The sequence below is a fragment of the Suillus subalutaceus genome (assembly GCF_016647625.1).
Source record: "Suillus subalutaceus strain FC151 chromosome Unknown DFJ58scaffold_107, whole genome shotgun sequence".
Classification (NCBI taxonomy): Eukaryota; Fungi; Basidiomycota; class Agaricomycetes; order Boletales; family Suillaceae; genus Suillus; species Suillus subalutaceus.
In genome coordinates, this window is record NW_024540356.1 from 136672 (window position 1) to 162848 (window position 26177).

General features: G+C 47.5%; 15 protein-coding genes across 15 annotated transcripts; 6 read left to right on the forward strand and 9 right to left on the reverse strand.

Moving 5' to 3' along the window:
- Window positions 1–177: 177 nt before the first annotated feature.
- DFJ58DRAFT_915940 (uncharacterized protein) lies at window positions 178–1444 on the reverse strand. Its single transcript, XM_041395456.1, has 4 exons — window positions 1105–1444; window positions 729–1059; window positions 606–674; window positions 178–552 (listed from the first exon to the last, which is right to left on the reverse strand). The coding sequence occupies exons 1-4, from the start codon at window positions 1416–1418 to the stop codon at window positions 415–417; spliced, it is 852 nt and encodes a 283-aa protein (XP_041240419.1). The 5' UTR covers window positions 1419–1444; the 3' UTR covers window positions 178–414.
- Window positions 1445–1554: 110 nt separating this feature from the next.
- On the forward strand, window positions 1555–2718 carry DFJ58DRAFT_804295 (vacuolar sorting protein DID4). The gene is made up of 5 exons (XM_041391020.1): window positions 1555–1655; window positions 1706–1870; window positions 1918–2073; window positions 2132–2347; window positions 2399–2718. The coding sequence occupies exons 1-5, from the start codon at window positions 1644–1646 to the stop codon at window positions 2576–2578; spliced, it is 729 nt and encodes a 242-aa protein (XP_041240420.1). The 5' UTR covers window positions 1555–1643; the 3' UTR covers window positions 2579–2718.
- A 179-nt stretch (window positions 2719–2897) lies between these two features.
- DFJ58DRAFT_665201 (uncharacterized protein) lies at window positions 2898–3152 on the reverse strand (the record flags this gene model as incomplete). Its single annotated transcript, XM_041382489.1, has 1 exon — window positions 2898–3152. A coding segment is annotated over one exon (255 nt), but the record flags the coding sequence as incomplete, so codon positions are not given.
- On the reverse strand, window positions 3150–6223 carry DFJ58DRAFT_804297 (COG4-domain-containing protein). The gene is made up of 12 exons (XM_041391021.1): window positions 5846–6223; window positions 5664–5789; window positions 5383–5614; window positions 5127–5332; window positions 4891–5070; window positions 4605–4841; window positions 4278–4556; window positions 4056–4226; window positions 3824–4003; window positions 3674–3775; window positions 3493–3624; window positions 3150–3440 (listed from the first exon to the last, which is right to left on the reverse strand). Exons 1-12 carry the CDS (start codon window positions 6209–6211, stop codon window positions 3348–3350), a joined length of 2304 nt encoding a protein of 767 aa, XP_041240422.1. The 5' UTR covers window positions 6212–6223; the 3' UTR covers window positions 3150–3347.
- Window positions 6224–6290: 67 nt separating this feature from the next.
- On the forward strand, window positions 6291–7057 carry DFJ58DRAFT_687612 (uncharacterized protein). Its single transcript, XM_041383332.1, has 6 exons — window positions 6291–6520; window positions 6571–6618; window positions 6672–6709; window positions 6762–6843; window positions 6895–6959; window positions 7016–7057. The coding sequence occupies exons 1-6, from the start codon at window positions 6346–6348 to the stop codon at window positions 7037–7039; spliced, it is 432 nt and encodes a 143-aa protein (XP_041240423.1). The 5' UTR covers window positions 6291–6345; the 3' UTR covers window positions 7040–7057.
- Window positions 7058–7059: 2 nt separating this feature from the next.
- DFJ58DRAFT_804301 (uncharacterized protein) lies at window positions 7060–8729 on the reverse strand. Its single transcript, XM_041391022.1, has 6 exons — window positions 8617–8729; window positions 8496–8567; window positions 8384–8446; window positions 8237–8336; window positions 7525–8185; window positions 7060–7470 (listed from the first exon to the last, which is right to left on the reverse strand). Exons 1-6 carry the CDS (start codon window positions 8628–8630, stop codon window positions 7175–7177), a joined length of 1206 nt encoding a protein of 401 aa, XP_041240424.1. The 5' UTR covers window positions 8631–8729; the 3' UTR covers window positions 7060–7174.
- A 125-nt stretch (window positions 8730–8854) lies between these two features.
- On the reverse strand, window positions 8855–10647 carry DFJ58DRAFT_804306 (carbon-nitrogen hydrolase). Its single transcript, XM_041391023.1, has 12 exons — window positions 10461–10647; window positions 10356–10396; window positions 10142–10301; window positions 10015–10083; window positions 9891–9961; window positions 9784–9832; window positions 9657–9731; window positions 9526–9604; window positions 9408–9477; window positions 9324–9352; window positions 9216–9271; window positions 8855–9158 (listed from the first exon to the last, which is right to left on the reverse strand). Exons 1-12 carry the CDS (start codon window positions 10588–10590, stop codon window positions 9073–9075), a joined length of 915 nt encoding a protein of 304 aa, XP_041240425.1. The 5' UTR covers window positions 10591–10647; the 3' UTR covers window positions 8855–9072.
- A 165-nt stretch (window positions 10648–10812) lies between these two features.
- On the forward strand, window positions 10813–12041 carry DFJ58DRAFT_717771 (ATP-NAD kinase-like domain-containing protein; the record flags this gene model as incomplete). The annotated part of the gene is made up of 2 exons (XM_041384399.1): window positions 10813–11865; window positions 11913–12041. 2 exons carry the CDS (start codon window positions 10813–10815, stop codon window positions 12039–12041), a joined length of 1182 nt encoding a protein of 393 aa, XP_041240426.1.
- A 694-nt stretch (window positions 12042–12735) lies between these two features.
- DFJ58DRAFT_915945 (WD40-repeat-containing domain protein) lies at window positions 12736–14331 on the forward strand. The gene is made up of 6 exons (XM_041395457.1): window positions 12736–13016; window positions 13076–13188; window positions 13238–13413; window positions 13473–13857; window positions 13912–14022; window positions 14081–14331. The coding sequence occupies exons 1-6, from the start codon at window positions 12891–12893 to the stop codon at window positions 14229–14231; spliced, it is 1062 nt and encodes a 353-aa protein (XP_041240427.1). The 5' UTR covers window positions 12736–12890; the 3' UTR covers window positions 14232–14331.
- Window positions 14332–17768, reverse strand: DFJ58DRAFT_907372 (fungal-specific transcription factor domain-containing protein). The gene is made up of 15 exons (XM_041395059.1): window positions 17388–17768; window positions 17270–17327; window positions 17156–17220; window positions 17056–17100; window positions 16834–17006; window positions 16239–16777; window positions 16165–16188; window positions 15936–16109; window positions 15784–15888; window positions 15594–15735; window positions 15442–15539; window positions 15287–15391; window positions 15180–15239; window positions 14887–15127; window positions 14332–14828 (listed from the first exon to the last, which is right to left on the reverse strand). Exons 1-15 carry the CDS (start codon window positions 17429–17431, stop codon window positions 14431–14433), a joined length of 2271 nt encoding a protein of 756 aa, XP_041240428.1. The 5' UTR covers window positions 17432–17768; the 3' UTR covers window positions 14332–14430.
- Window positions 17769–18700: 932 nt separating this feature from the next.
- DFJ58DRAFT_37494 (uncharacterized protein) lies at window positions 18701–19808 on the forward strand. Its single transcript, XM_041380095.1, has 2 exons — window positions 18701–19064; window positions 19121–19808. Exons 1-2 carry the CDS (start codon window positions 18813–18815, stop codon window positions 19760–19762), a joined length of 894 nt encoding a protein of 297 aa, XP_041240429.1. The 5' UTR covers window positions 18701–18812; the 3' UTR covers window positions 19763–19808.
- DFJ58DRAFT_804327 (uncharacterized protein) lies at window positions 19509–20680 on the reverse strand. The gene is made up of 5 exons (XM_041391024.1): window positions 20583–20680; window positions 20152–20525; window positions 20019–20094; window positions 19782–19959; window positions 19509–19714 (listed from the first exon to the last, which is right to left on the reverse strand). The coding sequence occupies exons 1-4, from the start codon at window positions 20646–20648 to the stop codon at window positions 19936–19938; spliced, it is 540 nt and encodes a 179-aa protein (XP_041240430.1). The 5' UTR covers window positions 20649–20680; the 3' UTR covers window positions 19509–19714; window positions 19782–19935.
- Window positions 20681–21260: 580 nt separating this feature from the next.
- Window positions 21261–24418, reverse strand: DFJ58DRAFT_37512 (P-loop containing nucleoside triphosphate hydrolase protein). The gene is made up of 16 exons (XM_041380096.1): window positions 24194–24418; window positions 24062–24139; window positions 23869–24005; window positions 23689–23817; window positions 23583–23641; window positions 23305–23524; window positions 23167–23252; window positions 22973–23105; window positions 22872–22925; window positions 22437–22826; window positions 22315–22383; window positions 22183–22260; window positions 21811–22128; window positions 21666–21760; window positions 21584–21616; window positions 21261–21534 (listed from the first exon to the last, which is right to left on the reverse strand). The coding sequence occupies exons 1-16, from the start codon at window positions 24348–24350 to the stop codon at window positions 21486–21488; spliced, it is 2085 nt and encodes a 694-aa protein (XP_041240431.1). The 5' UTR covers window positions 24351–24418; the 3' UTR covers window positions 21261–21485.
- Window positions 24419–24473: 55 nt separating this feature from the next.
- DFJ58DRAFT_37600 (uncharacterized protein) lies at window positions 24474–25420 on the forward strand. The gene is made up of 5 exons (XM_041380100.1): window positions 24474–24646; window positions 24695–24782; window positions 24833–25036; window positions 25083–25153; window positions 25202–25420. The coding sequence occupies exons 1-5, from the start codon at window positions 24482–24484 to the stop codon at window positions 25274–25276; spliced, it is 603 nt and encodes a 200-aa protein (XP_041240432.1). The 5' UTR covers window positions 24474–24481; the 3' UTR covers window positions 25277–25420.
- Window positions 25421–25669: 249 nt separating this feature from the next.
- On the reverse strand, window positions 25670–26061 carry DFJ58DRAFT_639186 (H/ACA ribonucleoprotein complex, subunit Gar1/Naf1; the record flags this gene model as incomplete). The annotated part of the gene is made up of 2 exons (XM_041381322.1): window positions 25670–25947; window positions 26001–26061. Coding segments are annotated over 2 exons (339 nt in total), but the record flags the coding sequence as incomplete, so codon positions are not given.
- Between the last annotated feature and the right edge of the window lie 116 nt (window positions 26062–26177).

Here is a 26177-nt window from a genome sequence, read left to right on the forward strand (position 1 = left end):
ATGCATGCCTCGGTGGGCCAGTCCTGCATGGTGTCTCGAGCCTTCCGTTATGGGGTGTTCTAGAGTTTCGCTGTTGACCTGGTGCCCGGGTCTTGCCACGGCAATCGAAAGTAGAACAAGTTTCGAACCTACAACAAATCTCTGTCCTGTCACGCTTACCACTTGGCTAAGACTGGCCGAGATTATAATTTAAGGACATCATGCATTGACAGCAGAATCACACAGGATTCAGTCATTTGCCAACGCAACACGAGATAAAAAAAGACTAGGTTGTGTTTAATTCGATGGACACAAAACAAGCCAGGAATAAGCGAGTCAAAACTGGCGCCGGCGCCGTTACAATTCAATAGGCTTGTGGCAAATCCGGCGTGATCTTCAAATTGAGATGAAGACGAGTATCATGACATTTATCGATCAATCACTTCGAATATGAGGAAGAACCGACAATATGACAGTACAAGTGTCCTCCACTTGCTCAGACAACAACAGATCATTCTGGAGGGGTGAGCAACTTGAAGGATCTGAGACTGATTTCTCTATGAGGCATAGCGGCTAGCAGGACGATGAGGTTATCGAGATCGTATTCTTGGGCAAATTTCACTGACTGTTTGATACGAGGAGGGAACCCCAAGATTCGCCGAGATCAGGTCCAGTGCCCTGCCCGTGACGACAGACTACAAGCCAAAAATGAGATAATCCACATAGCCTATCAACAAGATGGATGTTACCTTCCTGAACCAAAGTACGCATTCTTGCATGGGCATCCCAGTCACCTCCAATCGAGCTTTGATGTGCAAGCGTTCATTGACAGGTACGGTGGATGGTTTGTCCCTAGGGTCTCCCGCAGTAGCACTGTGACGCATCTTCATGAGTGTAACTTTCTGTATCTGGGCTAATTTCTTCGGGTCCGTAGGAGGTTTGACTGTGCGTCGAACGGCCAGGGGAGTATGTGAAGGTGGGTTGGCAAAATGGCGTGCAAGGATATCTTGAGCGTCCTTCTTCCCATCGGACTCCTGCTTCTGCAGACCTGCACATGAATGCAAATCTGGATGACGATGACTAGCCGGTTGAGTTCATTGTATAAAACGATTCCGGAAGACATACTCGATACAAAATGACAGAAGGCATTTCGGGCATGCCGCAGATGAAGTTGGTTTCGTTTCTACATTAGCCTCTTGACTGATAGTAGCACTTTCAAGGCTCGGTTTCTCGCAATTCCCAAGAGCACATCTCTGGCGTTTTACGATGGGGGTACGTCCCTCGGAAAGCCCATCATGATCCAATGACGCACAAGTGTGTTTATCAGGCGAGATGTGGTACCTACAAAACACCTTGTTACAGTGACACTTGATTGGTAAGAAATCAACTTCATGGCAGGACGTTAGATCGCAACGCAGTCCGACTGCATCAGGTTCCATAGGATGAGCGGAAACGAGAAAATGGCCATATCCAGATTGAGTACTATAGATAAGAACCTAGTTCCCAAATTGGATACAGGCATGTAAGGTCATCTAAGCAATAAGTAACAATATTATTACGTAATTAAATGGATACGTAGTAGCTAACGCCAAGACCCATGCTCGAGAGTAGCAAGCGCGCAGCAATCCTGTAACTTCTTCACCACCGCCCGGACACAGACTGTTATGAACATCATAGTGCGCTCTCTATTTCAATTGTCACTTAACATCTACTAATGTTTTCAAAGGAAACTCTATTTGGAAGGACGGTCACGCCCGCCGAGCGATTGCGACAGCATCAGCGTGCATTGAACAAAGCACAACGAGAGCTTGACCGCGAACGGTCAAAGCTCGAGCAGAGCGAGAAGAAACTTGTAGCAGACATTAAGAGGAGTGCCAAAGCTGGCCAAATGGTACTTTACTTTCCTTCGTCGTGTATCAATTTCAATGTTTTCAGTAGAACGCATGTAAAGTGATGGCGAAGGACCTCGTTCGCACTCGGCGCTATGTCCAGAAGTTTTACCAAATGAGGACGCAACTACAAGCCGTTGGACTGAGGATACAGACTCTAAGAAGTAATCAACAAATGGCAGATGCCATGCGCGGAGCCACGAGGGTATGTTTAGCGATTCTTCACGTGTTCAACCCTGCGTCCTCATTGACACCTTTTCTAGGCCATGGCATCGATGAACAGGGGATTGAATCTCCCAGCTATCCAGAAGATCATGAATGAGTTTGAAAAGGAGAGCTCGATGATGGATATGAAGGAAGAAATGATGTCAGATGCTGTGGACGATGTCATGGAGGATGATGCTGAAGATGAAGAGGAAGAAGGTGATAAGATATTACGAGAGGTTCTTGACGAAATAGGTGTCAACCTTTCTCAGCAGGTAAGTGTGGTCCCATCCCTATCTCACATACATATATTCACCTACCTGCAGCTCACGGACGCACCTACTGGTCTCGGTTCAATATCGTCACCACTGACGGAACGCAGACCTGTGGCACTGGGAGAATCGATTGGCGGAAGTGGCTCTCCCAAAGGCGACGACACGGCAGGGGGTGGCCCATCGGATGAAGATAGCCTCCAAGCAAGACTAGATGCTTTAAGACGAGGGTGAACTTCAACTCATACATCCCGCCCTTCACTTTCACACATTCTCATTGACTGCCTGGCTATCTCATCACGGAATATATATCTATTTGCCCTACGTATAGTGTTGCCGCCGCAGAGGCGAATCGAATTGAGGTGGTAAACTGACACGGTTCGGACTAACGAGTTGAAACGAAGTGTCCCTCGTTCACCTCACGATTTGGAAACGAATTTGGGAGTGATGCGGACCGGTAGTCCAGTCCATGAGAAGCTAGGGATTTTGCATGCCGACAACAACGATTATTTGCAAGTTACTAGTACACGACCAGCAGACATACTAATTATAATCAGTGTCCCTTGCATTCTGGAGCAAGCTCGCGAAGATTCCCAGCAGGCATTAACTCGTCAGCTGCCCTGGGAGTCACATGCCCAGATATTGTGTAGTCCCGCTCGTCAGCCACCAGGTCCTCTGTAAAATTGAGGCGGTCTTGCTTGTAAATAAACTTCAGGACTTGTAGTGCTTCAAGTGTGATCGGAAATAAGTCGCTGCGCTCTAGAGTGCAGGTCTCTTTGCTGAATGAAAATATGCGCTCGGAAGGCACAGATGAAGCATGACCCAGAGTAGAAGCGGAAATCCGGATCCCCACGTTGTACGGGGCATCTAGAAATTCTGCAAAGGCGTGGTCTGCATCAATTGAGGGTTATGGAGTACACCAAATCGATTGTAAATCTCGAGCCGAATCGAGTTCACATCCAGTTTAACTCGCCTCGACAGCAACAATACAGGCTACATAAATTTATACTTTCAATGCCACGACATTTTTTGCATCCTGTAAACTGAAAGTCCAGGATATGCCTGAACCACTGTAGAACCCATCCACATCTTCTTCCTAAAGAGCGAGTTAGTGACTGGAATGACATTTGATTCATAAGTTTACTCACATTATCCAAGTTCAGTAACGAACTGATCTGCTGCAAGCGCACAAACTTTTCCCGGATGTCTCCAAAGATCGTTTGAGACGAGAGATATGTCATTATTGATCGAAGGTCACGGTCGAAACGGACGGCACCCAACTATACTAACGTTACCTTCAAGATGAGCACGGAGAAGCATAGCGCTTACCTCAGAGAAATGTAGCGTCAAAATATACTTCTCCCAGGGTCGGGCAACGACATCGAGTGCAAGCCCAAATAACATGCGGTAGTTATTATCCGTAAACGCATCCTGTGCAAATATCAATATATGCTCCAGACATTGTAGCGGAAAGTTGACCTTGTACCCATCGACCAATCCCTCCCACGTTTTAATAAACCGCTTCCGAACCACGTCGTGTTGTTCTGCGGCATTATAGGAGTCTTCGTCGAGTACATATGATACGTCTTTGAACACGTCTGGAATCAAGGTGCGTAATTTGGGTCTCATTAGCTGGTTGAAAAGCTGTTCTACGCCTGCCTAAAATCTAGTTCAGCGAAGTGATCCTCGGTGAGAATAAGCAAGTACATACTTTCAGCGCCGAACGGAACTTAGCTACAGATCCTGTTAAACTGGAAATTACTCTTTTCACGTGTGGCTGTTCTGCATCAAGGAATAGTTGTGTTATGGTTTGGTGACCAAGAAGGTCTTTCGTCAATCGCTCCATGTGTGAAGAAGATAGATCAAGGTCATTGAGGAGAATCTTGTACACAATGTGTCAGCGTAAAATCCTAGTCGACAGGAGGGTACCTACGATGAACGATGTGCGGCACTCTCGTTCAGATTTTTCCCCACGTCCGCCACCGCCCGTGTTCGCCGCCGTTCGATAAACTTCATCAAGCTTCCTCTTGATGCCGCCAGCATAATCATGATCCATAAAGTCCTTCAAGAGATCAGTCATTCGCTCAACATGCTTGAACGAGCCCGCAGACAGAACTCGCGAGTAGACTGTCTTGAGAATGTAGAATACATCGTCTGGTGTAGTAGTAGTAACAGGCGATTGCGAAAGATCAGGAGACGACAACCGGTGAGCCTCCAGAACAGTTCAGTTCGAGGTACTGATGTGTGCGAGAATAAATACCTTGTCGATGATAGTACGCGTATACCACGTCTCCATCGGAACATAATAAGTCATGAGAAGTTCGTCAAACTCTTGATGAGAGCGACTGGATTCCACCAGTTGTAGTAGATCTGGTTGAATTCCAGAGCCCCAAGCATTTAGATCGTTGTTGATATGTGACTGATGCCCTTCATGATTGGCACCTCGTAAAACAGGAGTGACCCGGCCGCTTTGAGTATCTTCCTCAGCATCTCCATCCTTGGCATTGTAAGCTTCGTGTGGGTTTCGCGTGGATGAGGATACTCACCTGCATTTGCTCCACAAGAAACTTGCGGAAAAGGTACCATCGACCGCTCATACCCGCTATCTCAGATAAGAGTTTGTCGATCTCGCGAGGGTCCAACTCATCGTCATCTTGGGATAAAACCTGGGGTGATTGCTTGCGGGAAGGTGCGATGGAGAAGGAAGAGCTGGACACATCTAGAAGCTACTGGGCACTGGTCTCAAAATCATCATCCAATTGCATGGATTAAAATACTTCACCTTCCTCTTTATTGACCTATCTTCTCTCCAGCTATCCAATGTAAGCCGCACAACACGGTCGCACTCATCCAGCAAGCGCTTGATGACGATCGTCATCTTACCTGCCCCATAATATTTATCGACGACCGGTTGGTGGTGGTCAACTATCATAGCAACACTTTCTAGCAGCGCTGTAAGTGCAGTCACAAAGTATAGAGGTGAGGAGGCTAAGTGAGATGTAAGAATGCGGTTATTGTCCAAGCCTGATATGGCGTACTTTTGGCTGATGTTGGAGCTCTCACTCGCACAAGATCGACCACAAACGATGCATAGGCCTCGAGACCTTCTGCCTCCCAACCGATAGTAGGAAAGAGTTTGAAGTAACGAGTCGTAGCTGCAGCATCTCGCGAGCGAGATGCTTGTTCGAAGTGACTCCTGAAAATGGACAAAAGTTGTTCTCGTGCAGCCTGCAGGGTCTGCGCTGGAGGTAAGTGACTCTCAGCTGTAGGCTGCTCGGTTTGATGAGAAGAGTCTGATATGTTTTGAGTAGTTACTCACAACAACAGACTCTGCAAATGGCCCTGAAATGATTGTAAAGGGCAAGGACATAGCGCGCGCGCAAGATCTGGCGGCCGATTCCCAGTCTTGGTTTTCAATGCAAGACTGTAATTGAGCAAGAGAGGACTACATAACAGCATGGATTGAATATAAAGGTGGACTGACGACATTTGAAGACATACTTTCAGTTCCATGACTTGCCCGACCCGCTCAGCAGCCTCTCCAACGCGTCTCATTTCCTCGTCAAGCGAACGTACACGTCCACCCACGCGTTCTGCTGTCTGAGCAGTAGCTGAGACCTTGGCCGAGAAGTTCGTCGCTTCAATTTGAAGGTCATCGAGACGCGGAACGAGAGCCTCCAACTGCTGGAGTGACTTGTCAATAGATTGACGATTTGAAAGAAGCTCTGTCAGGGAGTTTGAGAGCTCTGTTTCAACGGATTGATACCACGACAAGCATGATAGTATCTCGTTTAGAGAAGTAAGAGTCCGTGGATCTTTGGGGGATTGGAGGTCGTCTGGTGTTGTATTGAGGATACTCCCGGACATTGGTTACTGGCACTGCTCAAGTTAGTAATTAAATAATCTAGTTCAATTGGACTGAGCCCGATGCAGTACATAACATCATATTTTACTGACTGGCCGACGCCGTGAACTGTTTTTTCTCTTCCAGTACTCGCAAGATGTCTCATGAAATTTCTGACGTGCTCACAAACGTTGCTCTCCCAAAAACTCAGGCGACTATAACTCTTCGAGTAATCAAATCCTTCGAATACCGGACGGAACGCAGTCTTGTCTTACACATGTTGAACCTTGAGATTACAACAGTTGGCGAACTCAAGGATATGGCTCGGCGAGGTATGTTACGTTGTTTAGCATTTTCCGACTTGTTTCATCCTTCGCTGCAGCTATTCAGACTGGTTCGGGATGGAAGCCGTATCGGAACGTACACCTAGGTTAGCATCACGGCCTCTGTCTTGATAGGAGAATGTTTAAATTTCCGGCACAGATACACTTAAGTTGTACACCAAAGCTCACGGTGCCAAGGTATGGTCCCCGACCCGTACAATTTTGAGGCTTGGCCTGAAACCCCTGTCAGACGACCAATCTAATCATCAATATGGACCACGACGACTGGATTTTCGACGATGACGCCTGTACCCTAGCTGAACTTGGTATTGGTAAGTCCTTGAGCGTGTGGATACATGTGATTGTTGACTGTCGCGCCCCAGAAAACGAGACAGAGATAAGCTTCTTTAATCATGCAGCCTACAATGCATTCAAGGAAAATCCCGAAGTACAATTCCCTCTCATCTTGATGAAGTCCTTCCTTCTCACCGCCGTCAAACTCAGATTCGATGGGACATTCCTCAGTAATGCAGAGTGTCAACCAAGAAGTGAAAAAGTGTCAATGAAATGAAAATGCGTATTAAATGTAACGAGTGTAACAACAGATGCCGAATCTCTAACGCAACAGATATCATGCTAATCATGCTAATCGACATGCACAAATCACTGATTTGCGCATTGAACACGCGGCTCTCCTTCATGATCCTCGTCCATCGACTCATCTGACATAGCATTCGCCTTTGACCGCGCGTCAGGCTCGTCCAGATCCACCTCCTCGAGATGAACGTTCTTGGGGAACTTCTCGATCTCTGTTCGTGGTGGCAGTGCCCTCTCAAGTAAGGGGATAACAGCCGGATCGATGTGTTCGGGGAAATTTACAGTGAACTTCACAAACAGATCTCCCGGCTCATGATGTCGCTGAGAGGGCATTCCCTGGCCGCGTATGACTTTGACAGCATCTGCCAAAAACATCAGCACCATGTTTTATCACCATGCTCTTCATAAATTCTCACCGTTCTTGACAACCTCGCCAGGAACAAAGTTCACAACAAGGGCGCGTTCATCCAGGTGACGAATTACAACTCGGCCACCCCCAAGGGCTGTCAATAGATCGATCTCTAGTTCCGTTATGAGATTGGTCTCTTGACGTTTGAAGCGGTCATGCGGTTTTTCTTCTATGACGATAACGACGTCTCCTGAATCGGCGTTTGGCGACTGATCGCTTTCCCCGCTGAAAATGATCGTCTGGCCGCCCTTCATACCCTTGTCTATGTGCACTTCCAAAATCTTCTTCTCAGGCATGACTTTCTTGCCTTTGCATTGCTGGCAGCGATCCTTTGCGTTGATCACCTCTCCCGTACCCGAACATTCGTCGCAGGCGGACTGAATCTGCTGGATCATGGGGCCCATCTGGCGCAATGTGACCTTGATGCCACGTCCGTTGCATGGAGAACACGGTCGCACAGCGCCTTCTTTCCCGCCGCGACCGTGGCACTTGGTGCAAAGTGCGTTGCGAGTAAGGGCAAGTTTAGTTGTCTTGCCCTTGTAGAGATCCTCAAGCGTGACGTTTACACGATGTACGAGGTCCTTAGTCTTGCGGGCAGCTTGTTGGCGACCGCCGCCGCCGCCACCACCAAAGAAACCGCCACCGCCGAACAATTGACTGAAAAGGTCCTAGGGGTTCAAGTCAGTCCAACGCCACTATCGATGTCCACTAAGGCTTACCTGGGGATCCATCCCACCCATTCCGCCTTGCTCGGAAAGACCAGCTTCACCTCGAGCATCATATATACTACGTTTTTGTGAGTCGGAAAGAATCTCGTATCTACAAAATGAGACAACGAAAATTTGAACATGTAATGTAAGACGTACGCATGTGTAACTTCCTTGAAGAGTTCTGGGTCGCCACCTTTGTCAGGGTGTAGTCTCAAGGCTCTGCGAAACGAGTCAATGACGTTCAGACTTGCCATGATTCTTATCTCACTTCTTCCTGTATGCCTTCTTCAAATCAGGCTCTGAAGCATCTACTGGGACTTCCAGGAGATCATAAAACTTTCTGCGCTAAGTGTTAGCATATAAATCGGCTTAAATATCACTAGCCGCACGTTTCTTTGACCATGGCGTAGGGAGGGTAGCTAGAAGACAGGAAGGTGGCTGACACAGAAGTGGACGCTGTTCACTTTTTCTAAGGATTCCACCCGCGCTCAAGAATCCTGTGGAATCTACTAGAATTTTCTTTAGCTGTGCTAGCTTCTCTCAAAATGGAAAGGGTCTTTTTTTCGATCACTGCCACATTGCCAAGATTGTCATTAATGATCACAGCTTTTGAGGAGCAGGCGCAGACGGTTCAGATGTTCCTGTAGATACAGCTCGATGAATAGTACAGGATGTCCGGACTTTCCAAAGTTATTCTACTAAGGCTGTAGGTGAGATCACCGTGAGAAATCGTGAGTCATGCTTCAACGTTGTCAACGTTCCCCCTTGTTCGAAAGACATGGTCGATTATGGAAAGACTACATAGCTACGTCAACAGCATTGTCACCTATGCTCTTCATACCTTATCAGGCGCTCACATCGGGATAGACATCAAAACGACGTTGTTTTGTGACTGGTATTCCAGCTCTTACTTCGTGGAACGGTTCAGGATCTAAATCCCGTGTCAAATCAGCAACTTGTAAACAACGTGAACGATGTTAATATTCACCGATATCGACATGCAGGATTGACTCGTTTTCATCAGCCTCCGCGAGTACACGGGCACTGAAAGTTGCTTTAGTGCGATCCGGGTACGTCGAAGGATAATATGCCTTACTATGGGTCAACGACCATCGAGTGCCCCCACTATCAGGATAGTTCAGATCTTTTGGTTGCACAATTAATGTGGCGGTTCACTTACTGCATGGTACCCAGCGGTCATATCCCGTGCTGGGCTGCACATGGAAAAGAAAACCTGGTTATCGTTGGCCCTAAAGGCTACGTCAGGAACTATTGAGCACAGTTGGACAACGCGCTACCGAGCTCGTTGAAGGAGTTCCCAATGCAAAGGTCCAGTGGTGAGATTAAATGCCCCAGGATAAACTATGGCATGACAACCTTGAGGGGTTGTGCGTTTTTCGTTCCTTGTATAAATCATATAACCACGGACCTCGCCGTGCCGCTATCATTGCTAGTTCCGGGAACCTAACATCGTAGCATAAACCGAGGCCAATACGTGCAAATTCTTGGGAGAGTTTCATCGGGTGCGGCGCAAGCACTTTGTATGAGGTTCGTACCAGTATCAAAATAGTTCGTTGTCGTTCCTCCTGTCAATGTTTCACTCTCCTGTAGGTACGATAAGATCCAGAAAAGACGCTAAAGCGAGAACTAGTAAAGGGCATACCTTGAATGTTATCTTCCCAGGGATGTCGATGTCGAATAAGTGAACCTTGCGATGTGATGCAACAAGTGCACCTCCATCCACGTACGTTAGCGTTGATTGGAGTAAATTTGAGGGAACTTGACACCTGTCGGAGAATACACAGTGCATGTGTTGTAGACGTTGTTCGTCTCTTCATCTCTCTCGGGTATCGAACCTGTTGAACAAAATATAAATTTTCTACCTCCTTGCCATACGTTTGAGCGAGGTACGACCTCCAATGAGCCAGATTCCTGCCTCCTTCGCAGCAGAAGACAGCATCTTGACACTTTCGCTTACACTCGCTTGAATATCATACTCCTTGCCAGCAGTGTAGCCAATGTTCTCGGCATACGCGGGGAAGTGAACAAAGCCGTACGGCGAGTTAAAACATTCCTGAAAACAGAATAAGATGAGATACAGTCAGGTGAATTGAATTTGACCCCATACTGGCAATACAACAACTTGAGGCTTGTCTGAATTGCTCTTTACTGCCATTCACGATCATCTCGCGAGCATGTTGAAGATTGGCTGCCTTATCAGAGCCAATAGAACCAAGCTGGATAAGCGTGAGGGTGAATGGCTTGAAGACAGGAGGAGTGACTGAAGCCATGGTACGACAAGTAAAATGTTTGAGATTGTGCGACAACAGTAGCGCTCCGGATAGACGCAGGTGCGGAAACATATACACAACTAAGTTTGCTATCTTCTAAGTTCTGTATCACCACTGCTCGGGCCTCGGCCCGGAGTACCGTAAGCATCTTATCAGTGAACAACGAGGTCCTTAGAACACTCCAAGTCATCTTCAGTTTGTGAGCTAAATTCCAGCTGGTGACTAGCGATACAAGGAATTCGTTACTGATTATACGTTTATCAGAGCGCCATGGCGAGTTATCCACTGCTAGTGATGTACAATCCCGTCTGTGGAAATGGCACTGCCGAGGCCTTTTTCAATGAACATGTCTTTCCTCGTCTCGAGGAAGCGAATATCCAAGTTACCCAAAGAGTGGCAACTGGAGCCGCTGGACATGCTGGCACCATAGTGTTCGAATTCCTCGAACGATATGAGGGCAACGTGACAGTCATACTGGGCTCCGGTGATGGAACACTGCACGAAATCATCAACGCCCTCTCACTCGTGGCACTGAAAGGTGTACGTGAGCATGTTGTATCATCCCCAGTTCGTGTAGTTCTTGTCCCGTGTGGGACGGCAAACGCTCTCTACTGCTCGTTATTCAAACCAACCTCCACTAATGAGGGCCCAGCATACAAGCTGAAGTCTCTTGAAGCATTCATCAGGGGCTCAAATGTCGTTCCCCTCACGCTGGCTGTCACGACTCTATCTTCTCCACCGAGCTCAAAGCAATCTTGTTCCAAGGTCGCTGTTTCAGCGGTAGTGACCTCTACTGCTTTGCACGCCTCTATCCTCCATGACTCCGAGAGCCTGAGGAAAGAAATGCCAGGCATCGAAAGATTCAAAGTTGCTGCGAGGAACAACATCACGCAATGGTACAGCAGCCATGTCAAGCTCCTGCCTGCGCGATCTGCTCAGGCTGTAGAGATATACGATCCAGACCAAAAGACTTTCGTAACTCACGAAGATTCAGACGACCATGGCATTGTAGATGTGTATGGCCCATTTGCATACTTTCTTTCTACCGTCAATGTCGATCGTTTGGAACCTACTTTCAGAATCACCCCTCTAGCGTCCGATTCTGTTTCGTCGGAAGTCTCGCTAGACCTTGTCATGGTTCGACCTCACCGTGATCCTAGCTTCGTCATGGATACCATAGAAGCTCGAAATGCATTTGCAGAAAAATCACATACCGTGCTGACTGCAGCATACCAAGATGGGAATCACATTAACCTGAGATACACCGACGATGGAAAGATAACCAGTGAAGGGACAGGTCCCACTGTGGTAGAATATATCCGGTGCAGAGGATGGGAATGGATACCCGTGAGTTTCCCCCTCCTGATCTTCATACGCATGCTGATAGCGAGTAGGATGACGTCGATGGAAAGGCCCACCTTCTATGCTCAGATGGAGCCATATTCTCAATCGTGAAAGGCGGAAGAGCAGCATGCAGGGCAGTAGTACCAGCCAATGATGCAGGATTTTTGGTATACGTCTAATGTCAAGCAAGGTTGTTCCAATCTCAGGAGGTATTTTGGTCGAAAATAACTTGCTGTCAGGATTCAGCAGCGCGTCTTTGTACGATAGACTTCCTCGGAGTTATATGTCTTTTGTTCCATCACTGGCATGGTTTGTTCAATGTATGTACTTGAACTTATTGTCAATTAGGACAGGAATTGGGTCGACGATCGTTGCGCACAAATTCTACGAAAACGCTTGGCATCTTCACGTCCTCCGCTCTTACTGCGCATCACCCTCCCTAATAAATCAGAGTTAGGCACGCAGTGTCCTCCCACACCGTTACTTTGATCGAACTTCAGCCTGATCGAATCAAGGGAAACCGGCGATCAAAAATGGTCCTTGTCATACGTCTAATGTCCGTCTTTAGTACTTGGTCATGGCATTCTCGAGAAGCTTAATGGTGACATACTATGACCCACGTTTTGCTCTTCACGTACTTAGAACACCTCTAACTGGTTCTGTTCGCGCGAGCCTTGAAGCTTGAGGTTCAAGCTCAAGGCAGCAAACGCATCAACAAGCTTGTTACCTGTCATTGCCCTTCCCTATGCCACACTTATCAGGCCAGCGGATGCGGAACTTTGAATGTATGGATGGATGTAGTACATAGCGGGGACTTGTCAGCCAGTACTTTGAAGGACAGCCACGGGGTCCTCGTAAGTTGTGAATTTGTCGCCCATAAGCAAGCTTGATTATTACGGCAAGACCAGCACGGCCGCGGGCTGGCAGTACAAAACTTCTGTTACATACCACGCCTCGTTTCCGGCTGTACTGTAAACCTTGGCAGAAAGCTGATCCTCTTGAATCCATTCGCCGCACGTTCAGTGGACATGGATAGCGGAGTAGTGAGAATCAGTCATGGATCAGACGTTTTTGTTGTTCGCGCATGTTCTAATGATGATGGGGCAGACTTGTTGGCTATCGCAGGCGAGCATTCAGTGGAAGTCTTCCGTGTAGTATGTGCGTTCCCAAGTTGTATGAACTATGCCGTTGATCATATCTTTTTCTCTTTAAGAGCCCACCCATCAGTGAAAGGGTAGCGTCTTTTCATATTGGGAGACGCATAACAGCTCTAGCGTGGTCGCCTCGATCCATTTCGCCTAGTTCAAGTGATGACTGGGTTATTGAGTAAGGCGGTCCTCACTGTCTGCAAAGCATGAAATTGACGCTGTCTTAGAATTACTGCTGCTGCCTCAGACTTCAGCCTTCACCTGCTCACAAAGTCTTCAACATCTTCCGAGAACGTGTTCGCGTTTGGTGGTGGTCTCAGCGGACACCACGGCAAAGTCAATGACATGTGCTTTTGTGGAGGACGTGATCAAGACAATGCAAGATATGTCGCAACCGTAGCAGGTGCGTCACTCGTTCAAAGTGCATATAGAGCATATCTGAACACTAAATCTTGTGTCCAGATGACAAAATGCTGATGGTTTGGGATCTACATCCGGCGTTGGATATTTCTTCTGGAATCCCTTCTCCAGAGAGGTCAATGGGTGCCAACGCGTCGTCGTCACCCCATCCCCGTCCTCAACCAACTGCATATGGGATTTCGTTTCCCCATCCCCTTGTTACTGTGAATTGCCACCAATTCAGCAGCAAAGAATTTCTCGTATCAGACTGCCGAGGTTCTATCTTCTTGACGGACTGGAGGTCTGATCCAGAGCAAAGTGAGCAGGGGAGCTGGAGGCATTCCAGTGTTATTGAGCTTGTTGAACCACACGCGCTGTCCAAGTCATTGATGGGCATTTCATCACAGTGGACAGGATTTGCAGCTTGGCGTCAAGATAACGTCGATATGTCGGTGCACAATTGATTCTGAGTTCGACCTACAGCTGATTCTATGTTATTTAGCGTAGGGGCAACTTACGGCTCCCGCTTTTCCATATGGGATTTGTCTAAGCCCCAGGGTGGAAAACCTTTACAAACAGGTGTAAGTTTTCCTGAAGGTGGTCACCAATTCCGGTACGCTTTTGTCGGTCCATTGTTTTTAACTATCGAAGCCCTCACATTGGTCTATAAGATGGTGTCTGACGAGTCCAGACTATTTTGCTGTTGCATCCCAGTGCCCAACCAAAGGAGCTGTTATTCACATTCACGACATGAATTATGTTCATGCACAGCCTCACGTCATTCAACATTGCTCCCCGCCCCCATCGCGTCCGGGATTTTGATTTTATGGCTAGGAGGGGTAATCCAGTGCTTGCAGTTGCATATGGTGTAGAAGTCGTTGTTTTCCCCATCGGCGTTGAGTAACATTTCGATAGAGAATTAACCACGATGAAGTCATTCATAAACCAATACTACTGCTGTACTGAAGTGCTGCCAGAAAATTACGTGTATGAAAATAAGTGCAAGATAAGCAACGACCCATCAACTAGTCCCAAATCCATTTTGTCCCATAGGTGCTATGTGGACGTATGGATGCTGGGAATAAGAAGTAGATGTGTCCCCGTAGGCGATATTGCGGAAACCGTCGTTGGCAGGAACGGTGGTACCGTTCTCTCCAAAACCAAGCTCGACTAGCATACTGCGGTAGTAATGAAAGTCGGTTTCTGAGACATGCCCTATGTTATAACCCGACATTTGACTTGGAGGGCCATACGAGCCAGAAGCACGGCCTAACGCATCGGTATAGTTCGACCCTCCGCAAGGTGCGCTTTGACCATTCATATCAGGATGCTGCGTTGGATACGTAGAATATGGCATTGATAAGGGAGATGGACATGCAAACTGCTCGGGTGCGCATGGAACACTCGTTATATATGAACCTGACGAATGAACAATGAATTGTCAACATATACACCACATAGGGCGGAGACGACGTACTTTGAATGTTTGGGTCAATGGGAATGTCTTTTTGAGCATTTTGTCGTGCCCGTTCTATATCATTACGAACAAGACTCCACAGAAACCGAGCGTGGTAAGCAGCTGATGTTGAGGTGGGCGAAAGGTGAGAAGCTTCTTGATATGCATCGGCTGTTTTCGTGATCGCAGTATGAATCTGATGAGCTGCACCCTCCGGCAATTCTGATTGCAAGTCTGTGTGAGTATTAGAGCTGCGGAGTAACTAAGGTCGACGCATCAACTTCACTCATATTTGGAGGTAGCACATTTATTACCTTCAATAGAAATATGGCAGAGTATGCAGTCATAACGGAGGTTGTCTCTTGTCCATAGCGCTGCATAAAGTGTCAATTAGTGGAAAGTGCGCTAAAGCAAGACTTACCAAAACACCAAATTCCCTAAAGTCTTTTGATGCGATTCCCAACACACTCAATGCATTTTCAAAACATGCAGATAAAGCGCGAACATGACTATTTGTGCGGTTGGCCTGAGGACGACGGTATAGCAATGATGCATCGAAAAAAATTGCGTACTTACGGGTGGGACGCTGGATTGAACACCAAAACTATTCAAGAAAAGGCTCGAATAGAGGCAAAAGAGATTGGTGAAGGAAAAGTGGAAAGACTCTCCGTTAGCTACCAGTAAGATATGAGGTCATGCATCAGGATATGAGATGTCGTGTTCCTCACCTTTTCTCATCTCATGGTCCCAGGTAGTAGTCCACAGTGCAAGCTTCCCATTGCAGTTTTTCAGCACCATATCGATATTGACTTGACTGTTTCCACCGTCCGAAAGACTCCGGTTCGTGTGGAACATGTCTGTAGCCTCGGTCTAATACCATTGGATTCTATCACGCAGGTATTAAGAAAAAGGTCTCACCGCTATACGACGGAGTTGTGCGAAAGCAGAAACGATGACATCTTCGCATCGAATGGGGGATCCACCCTGCTCATGCCAGGTTTCAGAGTGCCTTATGAAGTCATCCTACAGCGAGTGTGAACCATCATCTTGGGAAAATAAAAATGTTTTACTTCAGGGAGCATCCAATGCCGACCCGTCTGCATGCTGAGACTCCGGTCATGTACAAAGAGGACGAGGTATGTCCTCTCTCGGTTCCGCCTTTCACGAAGCTGGAAATCGGTTTCGTGAGCAGGAGGTTTCGCATGATATCGGTTGAGGCCAAGTTCCACAGCCATTCGACACGCCTGAACAAAACCCGACAATTAATTTGTCGAGATTGATTAACTCTGGAGCGCTCACATATCCAATATACATCCATGTCCGCTTCGATGAGATTCAGCTTGAGTAAGTTGAGACATCCAAAACACACTCACGTTGTCCTCTTGTTCTCTCCAATAAGTCAGGCACGCAAATGCTTGGATCACTTCTACTCGTTTCCAGCCTTCTGCAAATGCCCGGACTGCGAGGTCATTAGCAAGCTTCAGACACTCCTTGTATAAGCTTGGTTCGAAGAATTTGCAGCCAGCCATTATCAAGGTAGTAAATAACAAAGGGCATTTAGACCGCACATAGGCAACGGAATGCAGGGCTGGATCGAAAAGATTAATAAACGGATTCAGTCGAAGGAATATGGCATCAAAGAGGATCTTTGCTTTGTTTTCGTTGATTAAGCCGGCTGTGATTGGATCATTGTAGCCGATCGGGAGAGGCGCCGGGCGCAATGACTGTGGGAGGTAAGGATTTCGGGGCACATGGAGCATTGGCGACTTGTGTTCTGGGTTGAGGATGGTCCTGAAAAAGGAGTTTTCCCTTCTGATTAATTTGGCAGGGAATTTCTCGTCGCTCCTTTCCCCGTCCTCTTCCTCCTCTGGATCAACAGTGCGTGAACTGACGCTCGAAGCCGCATATCCATCTATGATAGTATGTTTTGAGTCACAGTTTGTATTTTCGTAGCACGAAATAAATTACCAGCGGAACCATAAGCGTCAGAGGACTGGAGTCCACCAAACTGAGTGTTCTCTGTCTGAGGAGTGCGGGGGTCGGCAGGGAATACCGTCGACAACGATGAATCACTTTGTTTGAGTTTCGCCGTGTTTAATCCCTTCTCTAGGCGTCGGAGCATTTTAGACGCCTCAGATAGCCTTGGGACCTTGTGAGAGGCAGTAGGCAAAGTAAGAGAAATATTCTGACTTTGATCCAGGTTTGCGGCCTCTGCGATGTTTCTCAAAGACACATCTTACAGAAAAAGGATTAACGTCTTGGTGGACTATTGGAAGAATTCATTACTTACTCTACACCTGTTCTTTTGCACCTTTGACAAGACTTGAGACCGTCGTCTGCTCCGACACATTTCATCTATCGGGAAGTCAGATGACTTATTTATCTCGATCAGTCGACCACCCACCTTTGCTGCCCGACAAACAGTGCATGCTCTTGGATTGCGCACGATAGGCGCTTTTGAACTGAAACGAGGCTCGGTAAACATTCCTGATTGACCAGATTTCCGTCATGGAAGGTCTTACGCTGCCCTTGACTGCTCGTCTACAAACTCTGAAGTGCCTTGCATTCCTACTTGAAGTCGATACGGTTATCAACGTCAACGGTGACTCGGCGTCTCTTTATCGACCGGGGAAGGCCGGTTAATTTAGACTGAAATTAAGGTGTGCTAGAGAGGGTTAAACTAGTAAGGAGGACGGGGAGACACTTCCACAAACGATAGAGGGGAAGAGAAAGTAATGGGGGTAGGAGGATGAAGGATTTGAAGTAGTAATACGCTGCGATATCGATGAGGCGGAGAGAGATGGGGAAGGGCACAGTCGCAGTGGGATCTGTTGCAAATAAAGCCGAGCGGCAGAAAGAAGTCGAATTGCCGAAGACGGCAATCATAAAATTGTCCGATTATTATACAAAACAAGAAAATACAGCATAATTCATTTAAGATAGACCATCCCCGATAGTTACTCTAGTAGGGTCATCTCGCTACTATGGTCAAGTATATGATGCGAACTGTCTTGAAATTTAGTTTTTTACCTAGTGATATTTGACAGTTGAACGTTGAATCTGCCGTACTCACGGGTATCTAGGCGTTATCCTCATGCATCGCCTTATCCTAACATCCGAGAAGGGAGGGAATTCAATGAACGCAGGTTGCCGAGCTTAGGTACAGGTACGCTCCCTCCGGACTATTGGTTATTTTTGGTTGACCGAAATTAACTGTTACAAACTGTAGTAGTAGTACTATGTCGTGATTTTGAACACTTAGAGATATCAAGCCGAGACGAAAGGTGGTGCTTAGCACGAAATGAGCAATTGGGTGACTCTCAAAATAACGATCAACGCAACTCCAACACGACTGTACGACGGCTCAAATAAAACTCCGACTCGCGCCAAGTTATTTTTATTCTAGTTCCTTGGGTCAGATGCTACTTATTGCGGGGGAACTACGCCCATCACTCTAGACCTTTAACCGTGCGTCCAATCACGTCACGAATTCCATTGATTGATTTCGACTTTAGATTACATAAATATCTGTTTTTCGTGAGTTCTTGATGCCGTGACCGAGCCGTGTAGGCATGCCGCCGCATAAGTATGGGTTCTGGCCACGCACTAAAAATATGCATCGGGTATTATTCTCAAGTGTACCATGATGTGCGCGCAAAACACAGCTTCACATGCCTTCTGGAGACTAGATTTAGACTGCCTCCATCTCACCAGAGTCTTTGACACAGCACAAAGAGTGGTTCTCACTCAAAGCTCAATGACAATCATGGATATGTGGTGTTACAGCTGCTGGATTTGGAGTATTGACGTCAGGGACACCTCGTGCCTAACACGCACCTATTCGTCTCGAACGTGACCTTACGTGGCATGGCCCTTTGTGGTACCTTGTCTACGACGTATACAAGGAAGATATGTTCAGTCGATAGCAATCCTCGGTTCCCTTCGCCATGCCCCCACTAACTGGTAATGTTAACGTAGCTATTCACATCACTTCCAGCATTATTGGCGAGGTAACAATTTCAACAAATTCCAGCACAGCAACAACTACGACAAGCACCGAACACGCTACACCAATCTCCATCCCAGCAGCCGTCGGCGGTACTGCCGCGGGAATAGCGCTTGCGGTTGCAGTGGTGGTGGGATGGAGATGGTGGTCATCGATCGTTAGACAAGCGAACAAAAAGTGCCGCTCGCCAAGGGTACGTTCTATGTAAATCTCAACTTTAATATCTTTGTCATTCATTGTGCTCAACAGCAAAATGTTCTCAGGAGACATGACAGAACTACTCCGAACAAACCAAACGAGGAAGGCTGTGGCCCCTCGAGCAGTACGGATGGCACTGGGTGCTCATACGGGAAAAAGAGTTTTTCAGATTCATCGCCAAACACAATAGGCACTACATCATCCCACACAACTCCCGTTCAGCCTTCCTCGAGTATGGCTGCACTGTTACCAGCACCCCCAATAAAACCCCCACGGAATCCAGCTCGTGCTCTGCGACGTCCTTCGGGTCAACTCAAGGAGAGCCTCGCGCGTGGAAGCAGGTCATCATTTGCCCGGTCGTCGAACAGGTTGTCTTATAAATCAACCATCAGCACTGCTTCAATGTATTCTACCCAGACTGATGAGGAACAACACTTACGCGTGCCCGCAGCTGTCATAACAGCAGCCTTGGGTGGCCCTCGACACCTTTCAAGATTTGGTCATAGCTCCGAGCCCTACACCATTGGTGAAGAGCAGACAGATACAGTAGTTCCTAGCTCAAGCCTGCGGGACTCTGCGCACATTACCCAATTACATCGGGTGTCAAATATTAGTGCTGGGTCATTGTGCCTTCAGCAGGGTGAACTGACAGCGGATTCAATTGGAGTGGCATATGGCGGTGAAGAGCCGTGATGAACTATGAAAGGCTCACGGCTGGGGGGCTATTTCCAGAGGACGAATGATTGGGCCACGAAATCAAATTGTACTATCCATAGCATAGGATTCACACCCTACTAGACTCTCCCATGAAACACGACATGGACCATGCCACAAGTGTGGTAGTGGGTCTTGGCTCTTGATGGTGCCTACCGAAGAGAAGCGAGATGTTGCTGGCAGGTGCATGCGGAACAGTGAGTTGAGAACCGAATGTCAGGAACAATTTGCCTACCGATTCCGCTTGAGCTACACTAGCGTTGAATTCCCTCACTTCTCGCCAGCAGTCCAAAGGCGCGGTGGGATTTTGTCTATGGAAGCGACAAATGAGAATCTCAGGACGGGGTGAACAAGTGAGATAGGCTCGCCTATAGCATAACACAACTGCTTCGCCGCTTTCCTTGACCCCAGGATAATCGCTCAGCTGCTTCCTGGCCTGGAACCTGTCGACCTTGGTACGAATCTCTTCAAGATCTCCCATCAACGTCATGCTATTCTTGACATCACCCTCAGCGACCTCATCCGAAGGTTCTCCGCCTGCCGAGGACATCTCCCGGTCAATGTTCTCCCTCTCAAGGGCGAGTTCTATTTCCTTCTGTACACTTTCCTCTTCCGCTCGTAGATGCTGCAGCTCCGCTTGTATACGAGCACGTACGTGGGCATCAAGTGTAGATTGCCGTTCTGGCGAGGTGTCGGGTGACATTGAGCGATCCGAGAGGTGGTTCACGACATCCTGCGAGAACTTGATATTACACACAACTTCAGGAAACTAGTCTTTAGGATAGTAAGAAGACCAGACCTGTATGGGTGTCTCATTGTAAAAGACCTTTTCTTCTGTGTCCGCTTTGGACTGGCCAGCGCCCATGATTGAAAAGACTTTCACGATAAGTATTTCAGTAATATTAGCGCTTATGGTGTTTCGGACTTTCAACTTGAGCTCGGCAAGCTTTACGGATGTATATTTCTTTTTTTTTCTTTTTGGAAAAGCGAGTTTATTACACAGCAACTGACACCGTTTGCTAAGTATGTACTAAACGCTTATAGCGACGCACTAGCGTCGTCCGAGGACAAAATGCTACTTATGCACACTCCGCATCTGCCAGTAGGAGTAGTGTGGGACTCCGTACACTACCTGGTTACCTCGATATGCGGGGGCCTGGGTAGTTTGATACCCACTAAAACATCTAGAGTAGTTACCCAGTTGTTTCGAAATGGGGTGTCGATGTCGATTACGTCAGCCCACGTGTTATGACCTGTGTTGTTGCCTTTGGGACTCGTTTTGTCTTGCATACTATATTGCTCTGTCTAGTTGTAGACGTCGGTTTAGCGTGTGAGTCCACCTTTTGACGGCAACGTCGTCTGTATTTGGTTTTTAATGACACGTTCGCAGCGCAGCGTCCATATGAGGTAGGCTGATTCTGATATCAGAATTCTCAGGAGGCGTGACGCCCCTAAAATTTCTACTGCAGTTTTCTTTGCGTCGTTCGGGTTTCTGTCTCGGGGTATTTGTGAGAGGCAGATGGCCCCGCAGCCGAGGATGATAGGAACTATCGATACCCACAGTCCCGGTGACCTCTTGCCAGCGCACAATGCTACCTCACAATACGGGCACAACGTCGCCATATTCCAGGTAAAAATTGCAGAACGTCAACAGTAGAACAACATTGATTGACCACCAGAACCAAGTCCCATCCATATCGAATTAACCCGCAGCATGCCTATGTTGGTATTTATGACCGTAATCGAGTAGCCTTCACCAGTTGAGCGAGTACAGGGCCACACAAGGGAAATTTGACTCACCAGTCTGGTTCGATTTCTGAGAGTATTCTTATCCTAACAAAAAATGAAGTTTACGGCCCCTCATACAAGTAGATAGACATACTGCGTTTTCTTGGTTTCTTCCACTTCGTGGAAGACCACCCATCCAGTCCGCGACTTCCGAGTGAAAAGCACAGATGTTGGGTGAACATACAGAGTCTGCTCGAGTGAACAACGGTGAATGTCGTACATTCAGCAGTATTGCTTACTTTGTTCCCCTTCACCGAACGATACGTTCCATCTGCAACCCATCGGGCACCGTTGCGCCAATACCCACTGACCAAGCATTGCCGAAGCCGTTTAGCATCACCTTCGCAGCTCTGGAGTGGTAAGTTGAAGCGAATCATGTATTTCTTCAACTGGGACCGAATCGACACCGCTCTCGACATGGCGCGGAAGTTGAGAGCATGAGTTTTACACCATGATGAAGATCGACCGTATTTAGTGAAAGCATTATATGCTGCCAAACATAAGCAATCAACTTTTGGGTGTAGCGAGCAAATACCATTTAAAAGGGTCAGATGGTCCTGATATCAATATTGTCAGTCTACTGATTTGAGGCGAGCCAGGATGGATCATACCCCTTCCTCGGCTGTGAATTTTCGTCTCTCCAGTTCTGCAATCGCTCCGGGAGCACCATCAGGTATAACAAATGCATCCTATGATATCAACAGGTAAATACGATAGGAACGTCGGTCCAATGAGGCACTCACTTGTATTGAAATCATGGCAGCAATTGTGAGAATTTCCTCACCGCAATTGAAGTCCTTCGAGGTGAAAAGCTGCCTGTGCATCAAGCCATGCAACAAAAATCAATACTGGTAGAAAAGCGCACCATTCTAGCTATATTGACCTCGATGGGGCATTCTGCAACTCGCTCACCGATTGGAGTAAGGAGGCCGTCGTCGCCAATCATTCCTGCAGCAAAGAGCCCCTCAAGCGCACGGAGAATGCTTTCTGCTGGAGGTGCCGAGACCCATTCAAACTTCATAAGGTCATCTATACCTAGGGACTTCAGTTGCAGAATTGGAGTGGTCATATCAGTGCGAGTGATCTCAGGCGGCGTGCTTGTAGGAAGAGAAGCGAAAACGGAATCAGGATATAATCGATAACAGATTCCTGGCGAGGTCCGTCCGGCGCGACCAGCTCTCTGTATGGCAGATGCTTGGGAAACAGGAACTGTCGACAGTGAGGCAAGGAAAGTAGTTGGATTGTATGTCCGTATCTGGTGTCCATGAGAGAACGCGATCAATAAGGTAATGAAACTTACCTTTACGAACCCACTGTCGACAACAAACTTCACCCCATCGATGGTGACGCTGGCCTAATTGCATCATAAGATACCAAGTTGCCAAAAATGGTGCGACTCACTTCCGCGATGTTTGTGGCGGCGATAACCTTTCGCGTCCCTCGTTCTGCAACATTGAAAATCCTGAGTTGTTCTTCTGTGCTTAGGCCAGCGTGCAGTGCAAGAGGAATTATCTGTGTGGCTCCTCGTGGAAGTCTAGAAAGCATCAGAGTTTGCATGAGCACGGGGAAAATACACAAGTAAACAGAATGCGCACGTAGGAAGAAGTTCTGTGAGTTCCTCTAAGCATCTTTCTATTTCCTCACGTCCCGTCAGGAATATCAAAATGTCACCAGCGCCGTGCTGCGTAATAGGGAGTGATGGGTAAAAGGGAAAGAAGGTCCAGGGGACGCACCTGCAGGTTAATGTTCCATGCAACCTCTACTGCCTTCCTCACATAGTCTGGAGCGGGCTCTTGAAGGTAAGCAACCTCAACAGGAAACATGCGCCCTTCCAGACTAACAATAGTGGCGTCGTCTGGATGTGTCCCCGAAGTGAAGTATTCTAAGAATGATCTAGCATCCAAAGTAGCTGATGACACTATCAGCCGAAGCGATGGGCGCTTACGCCTAATTCTGTTATGCCATTTTAGCTAAGTAGCCAAGGGGAAAGATTAAAGTATGTTTGACAGACTTCTTCAAGACACCCAGAAGTAGATCTGTGTAAAGACTTCGCTCGTGCGCCTCGTCAATCTAGCAACCCACTGAGAATATGGCGACAAGAACAATGCAGTACTGACCATGATGACGCTGTAGCGTGAGAGGAGAGGATCAATCAGCGTCTCTCGAAAGAGCATGCCATCGGTCATGTAGCATATGCGGGTTCGCTCCTTGTCACTGACATCTTCAAAGCGAATAGTATATCCAACCTACGGGAATACTCGTAAGTGATGCAGAGGCACATCAGCCTAGTGGCGTACCTCATCCCCAAGAAGGGTACCAACTTCTGCTGCAACTCTGATAGCAACAGACGTTGCTGCCACGCGTCGTGGTTGGGTGCAGGCAATTACATTACCTTCGGATGCCCAACCAGATTCTAGGAGATACTGGGGTAGTTCTCAGCCTGGAGTGAGATGGAACTGGGATTATCCGTGAAATTTGATGATTGCTCACGAGTTGTTTTTCCTGACCCTGTTTGACCGACAACAATTGTGACACCATGCTTTTCTATACAATGCAAAAGTTTTTGCCCTGTAAAACAGAGTTGGATAGTGCTTAGAAAACAACGGCAGTGATTGAACATACGGTGTTGCCAAATGGGCAATCGTTCACGCTGCGCTTGTATAGAAAGGGAGCCATGTGAAGGCGCAGATTGAACGACATTTCCTTCCTCCTCTGTTGCCCTGTCAAGTGTGCTTCCAGGTCCAGCAGTTCCTGGCTTCCAGAACGTCAAGGTGGACATGGAGTGTGATGCAGTAAGTATAACGATAGATGGTTGTTTGGATTCAAAGGCTTTGCACGCAATGTACAAATAACTGCCAATAACGCGCTGTCAACGTTATTACAATTAATCGTTCTTTCCTTCTTTTGCAAATGGATGCCCGAGAAGATCTACCTAAAATATCAGTGGAGACAGAACAGGACTGGCGACGTCTTCAGCGAAATATCTCAACCGCTTTCCTCGATAGATTGGACTTGGAACTGGAATCTCAGGGTGTCAGCCAAGACAGGGAATCATTTCTACCTCACATAAATCAAGTGAGTAAAGCATCTTTCATCCAAGCACGATATTCTGAAATCTGTTAGTTCCTCGACACACTTTTTGCGATAACTAGACCGAATCTCCGTATCAACGGACGCACTGCAGAAGAGTCATACGACGACGACGACGAAGGTGAGAGCTACATGCTTGATAGAGGAATTGATTTTGCTGATGAATAGTAGAGATGGAGCCTTTTGATGAGGCTCTTGATCGACATATTTGGTCGCTCTCCGATCAGCGACTGAAGTGGGATAGGGAAATCGGAGGTCGCCGCCGGACACGTCCCACCGAAATCGAAGCTCTGGTTCAGGGGGTTTACACTCAGCATCGTAGTGTTGACATGGAAATCGATGCGAATCAGGAACCATATCTTTCAGGTCTGGATGGTACGTGTAAACGTTGAATGGGGGAACACATCTAACTGACCCATAGACAGCCAACTTGATCCTACGATGGAAGAAACTTTCGTGGATGCCGTTACTATGTCGGCTCAGCTTTGTCAGGTAGGGTTCTTCCAATGCGTAATTCAGTGTACTTCATGATCTCTGCAGTCTATTTCCATGCAGTATGAGCGGGCAAACAGATTTACTGCTGTTTCGAGCGAGGTCAAGGCACTGAAACCTTGATATCTACACACGCACGATGTGACGCACGCTGGGACTAACAAAATACTAAGCACTATGGTCACGATCCCCTGAATCCGCCTCTTCCACCCCGGGGTGCAAAACCTCCACTGCTACCACGGCCGCTTCCTCCTCTGAAACCTCCTCTGAAACCGCCCCGATCGCCACCGAAGCCACCTCTTACTCCGCCCCGGCTAGCCCCTCGTCCTCCCCGTCCTCGTCCCCCAGGGGCACCCCCGTCCCCGTGGCCCACTGCCCCTTGCTATACCACGCCCGCGTTCTGAAGACGATTTACAGTGAATAGGAAGCATATATAAGAGAGGAGAAAGCATACTTGTTACACCTAGAGAAATAAGGCTCAGGTGTAGAAGTGGAAAGACCTATAGAATAGAGCATACCTGCAACTTTTGGTTTTGGGAGGAATCGCTCAATGGGTAGCAATTTATCACCTCCGATATATACTGTATCCCCTTTCTTGAAGCTGCTTGCAACCATACCTTCTCCCATTTTGACTGAGAAATAAACTTCATTGATAGGGCCAAGGATCTCGTCAACTTTGCCAATCACAGATTTGTTTTGGAGGTAAATGGGGGCGTTGAAGTAGGGTACTCTGTCTGATATGAGAGAGGAGCACAACATTTCATCCTCTACAGCATGCATGAATGTCCCCATTTCTGCAAACAGTGAAAACGGTGACGCGAAATTGTAAGGATAATAAATATCTTACCGACGACTGTAGCTGGAGGACCAAAATCACGCTGCTGGAATCCTCCACGTCCCCCACCGCGTCCTAAAAGATGAGGCAAATTGGACTTTCTATAAGAATCATACGCGTACCTCCTCTGCTAAAACCTCTTGCTCCTCGACTCATGGTGTTGAGAGAAATAAAAACGATGTGATTATG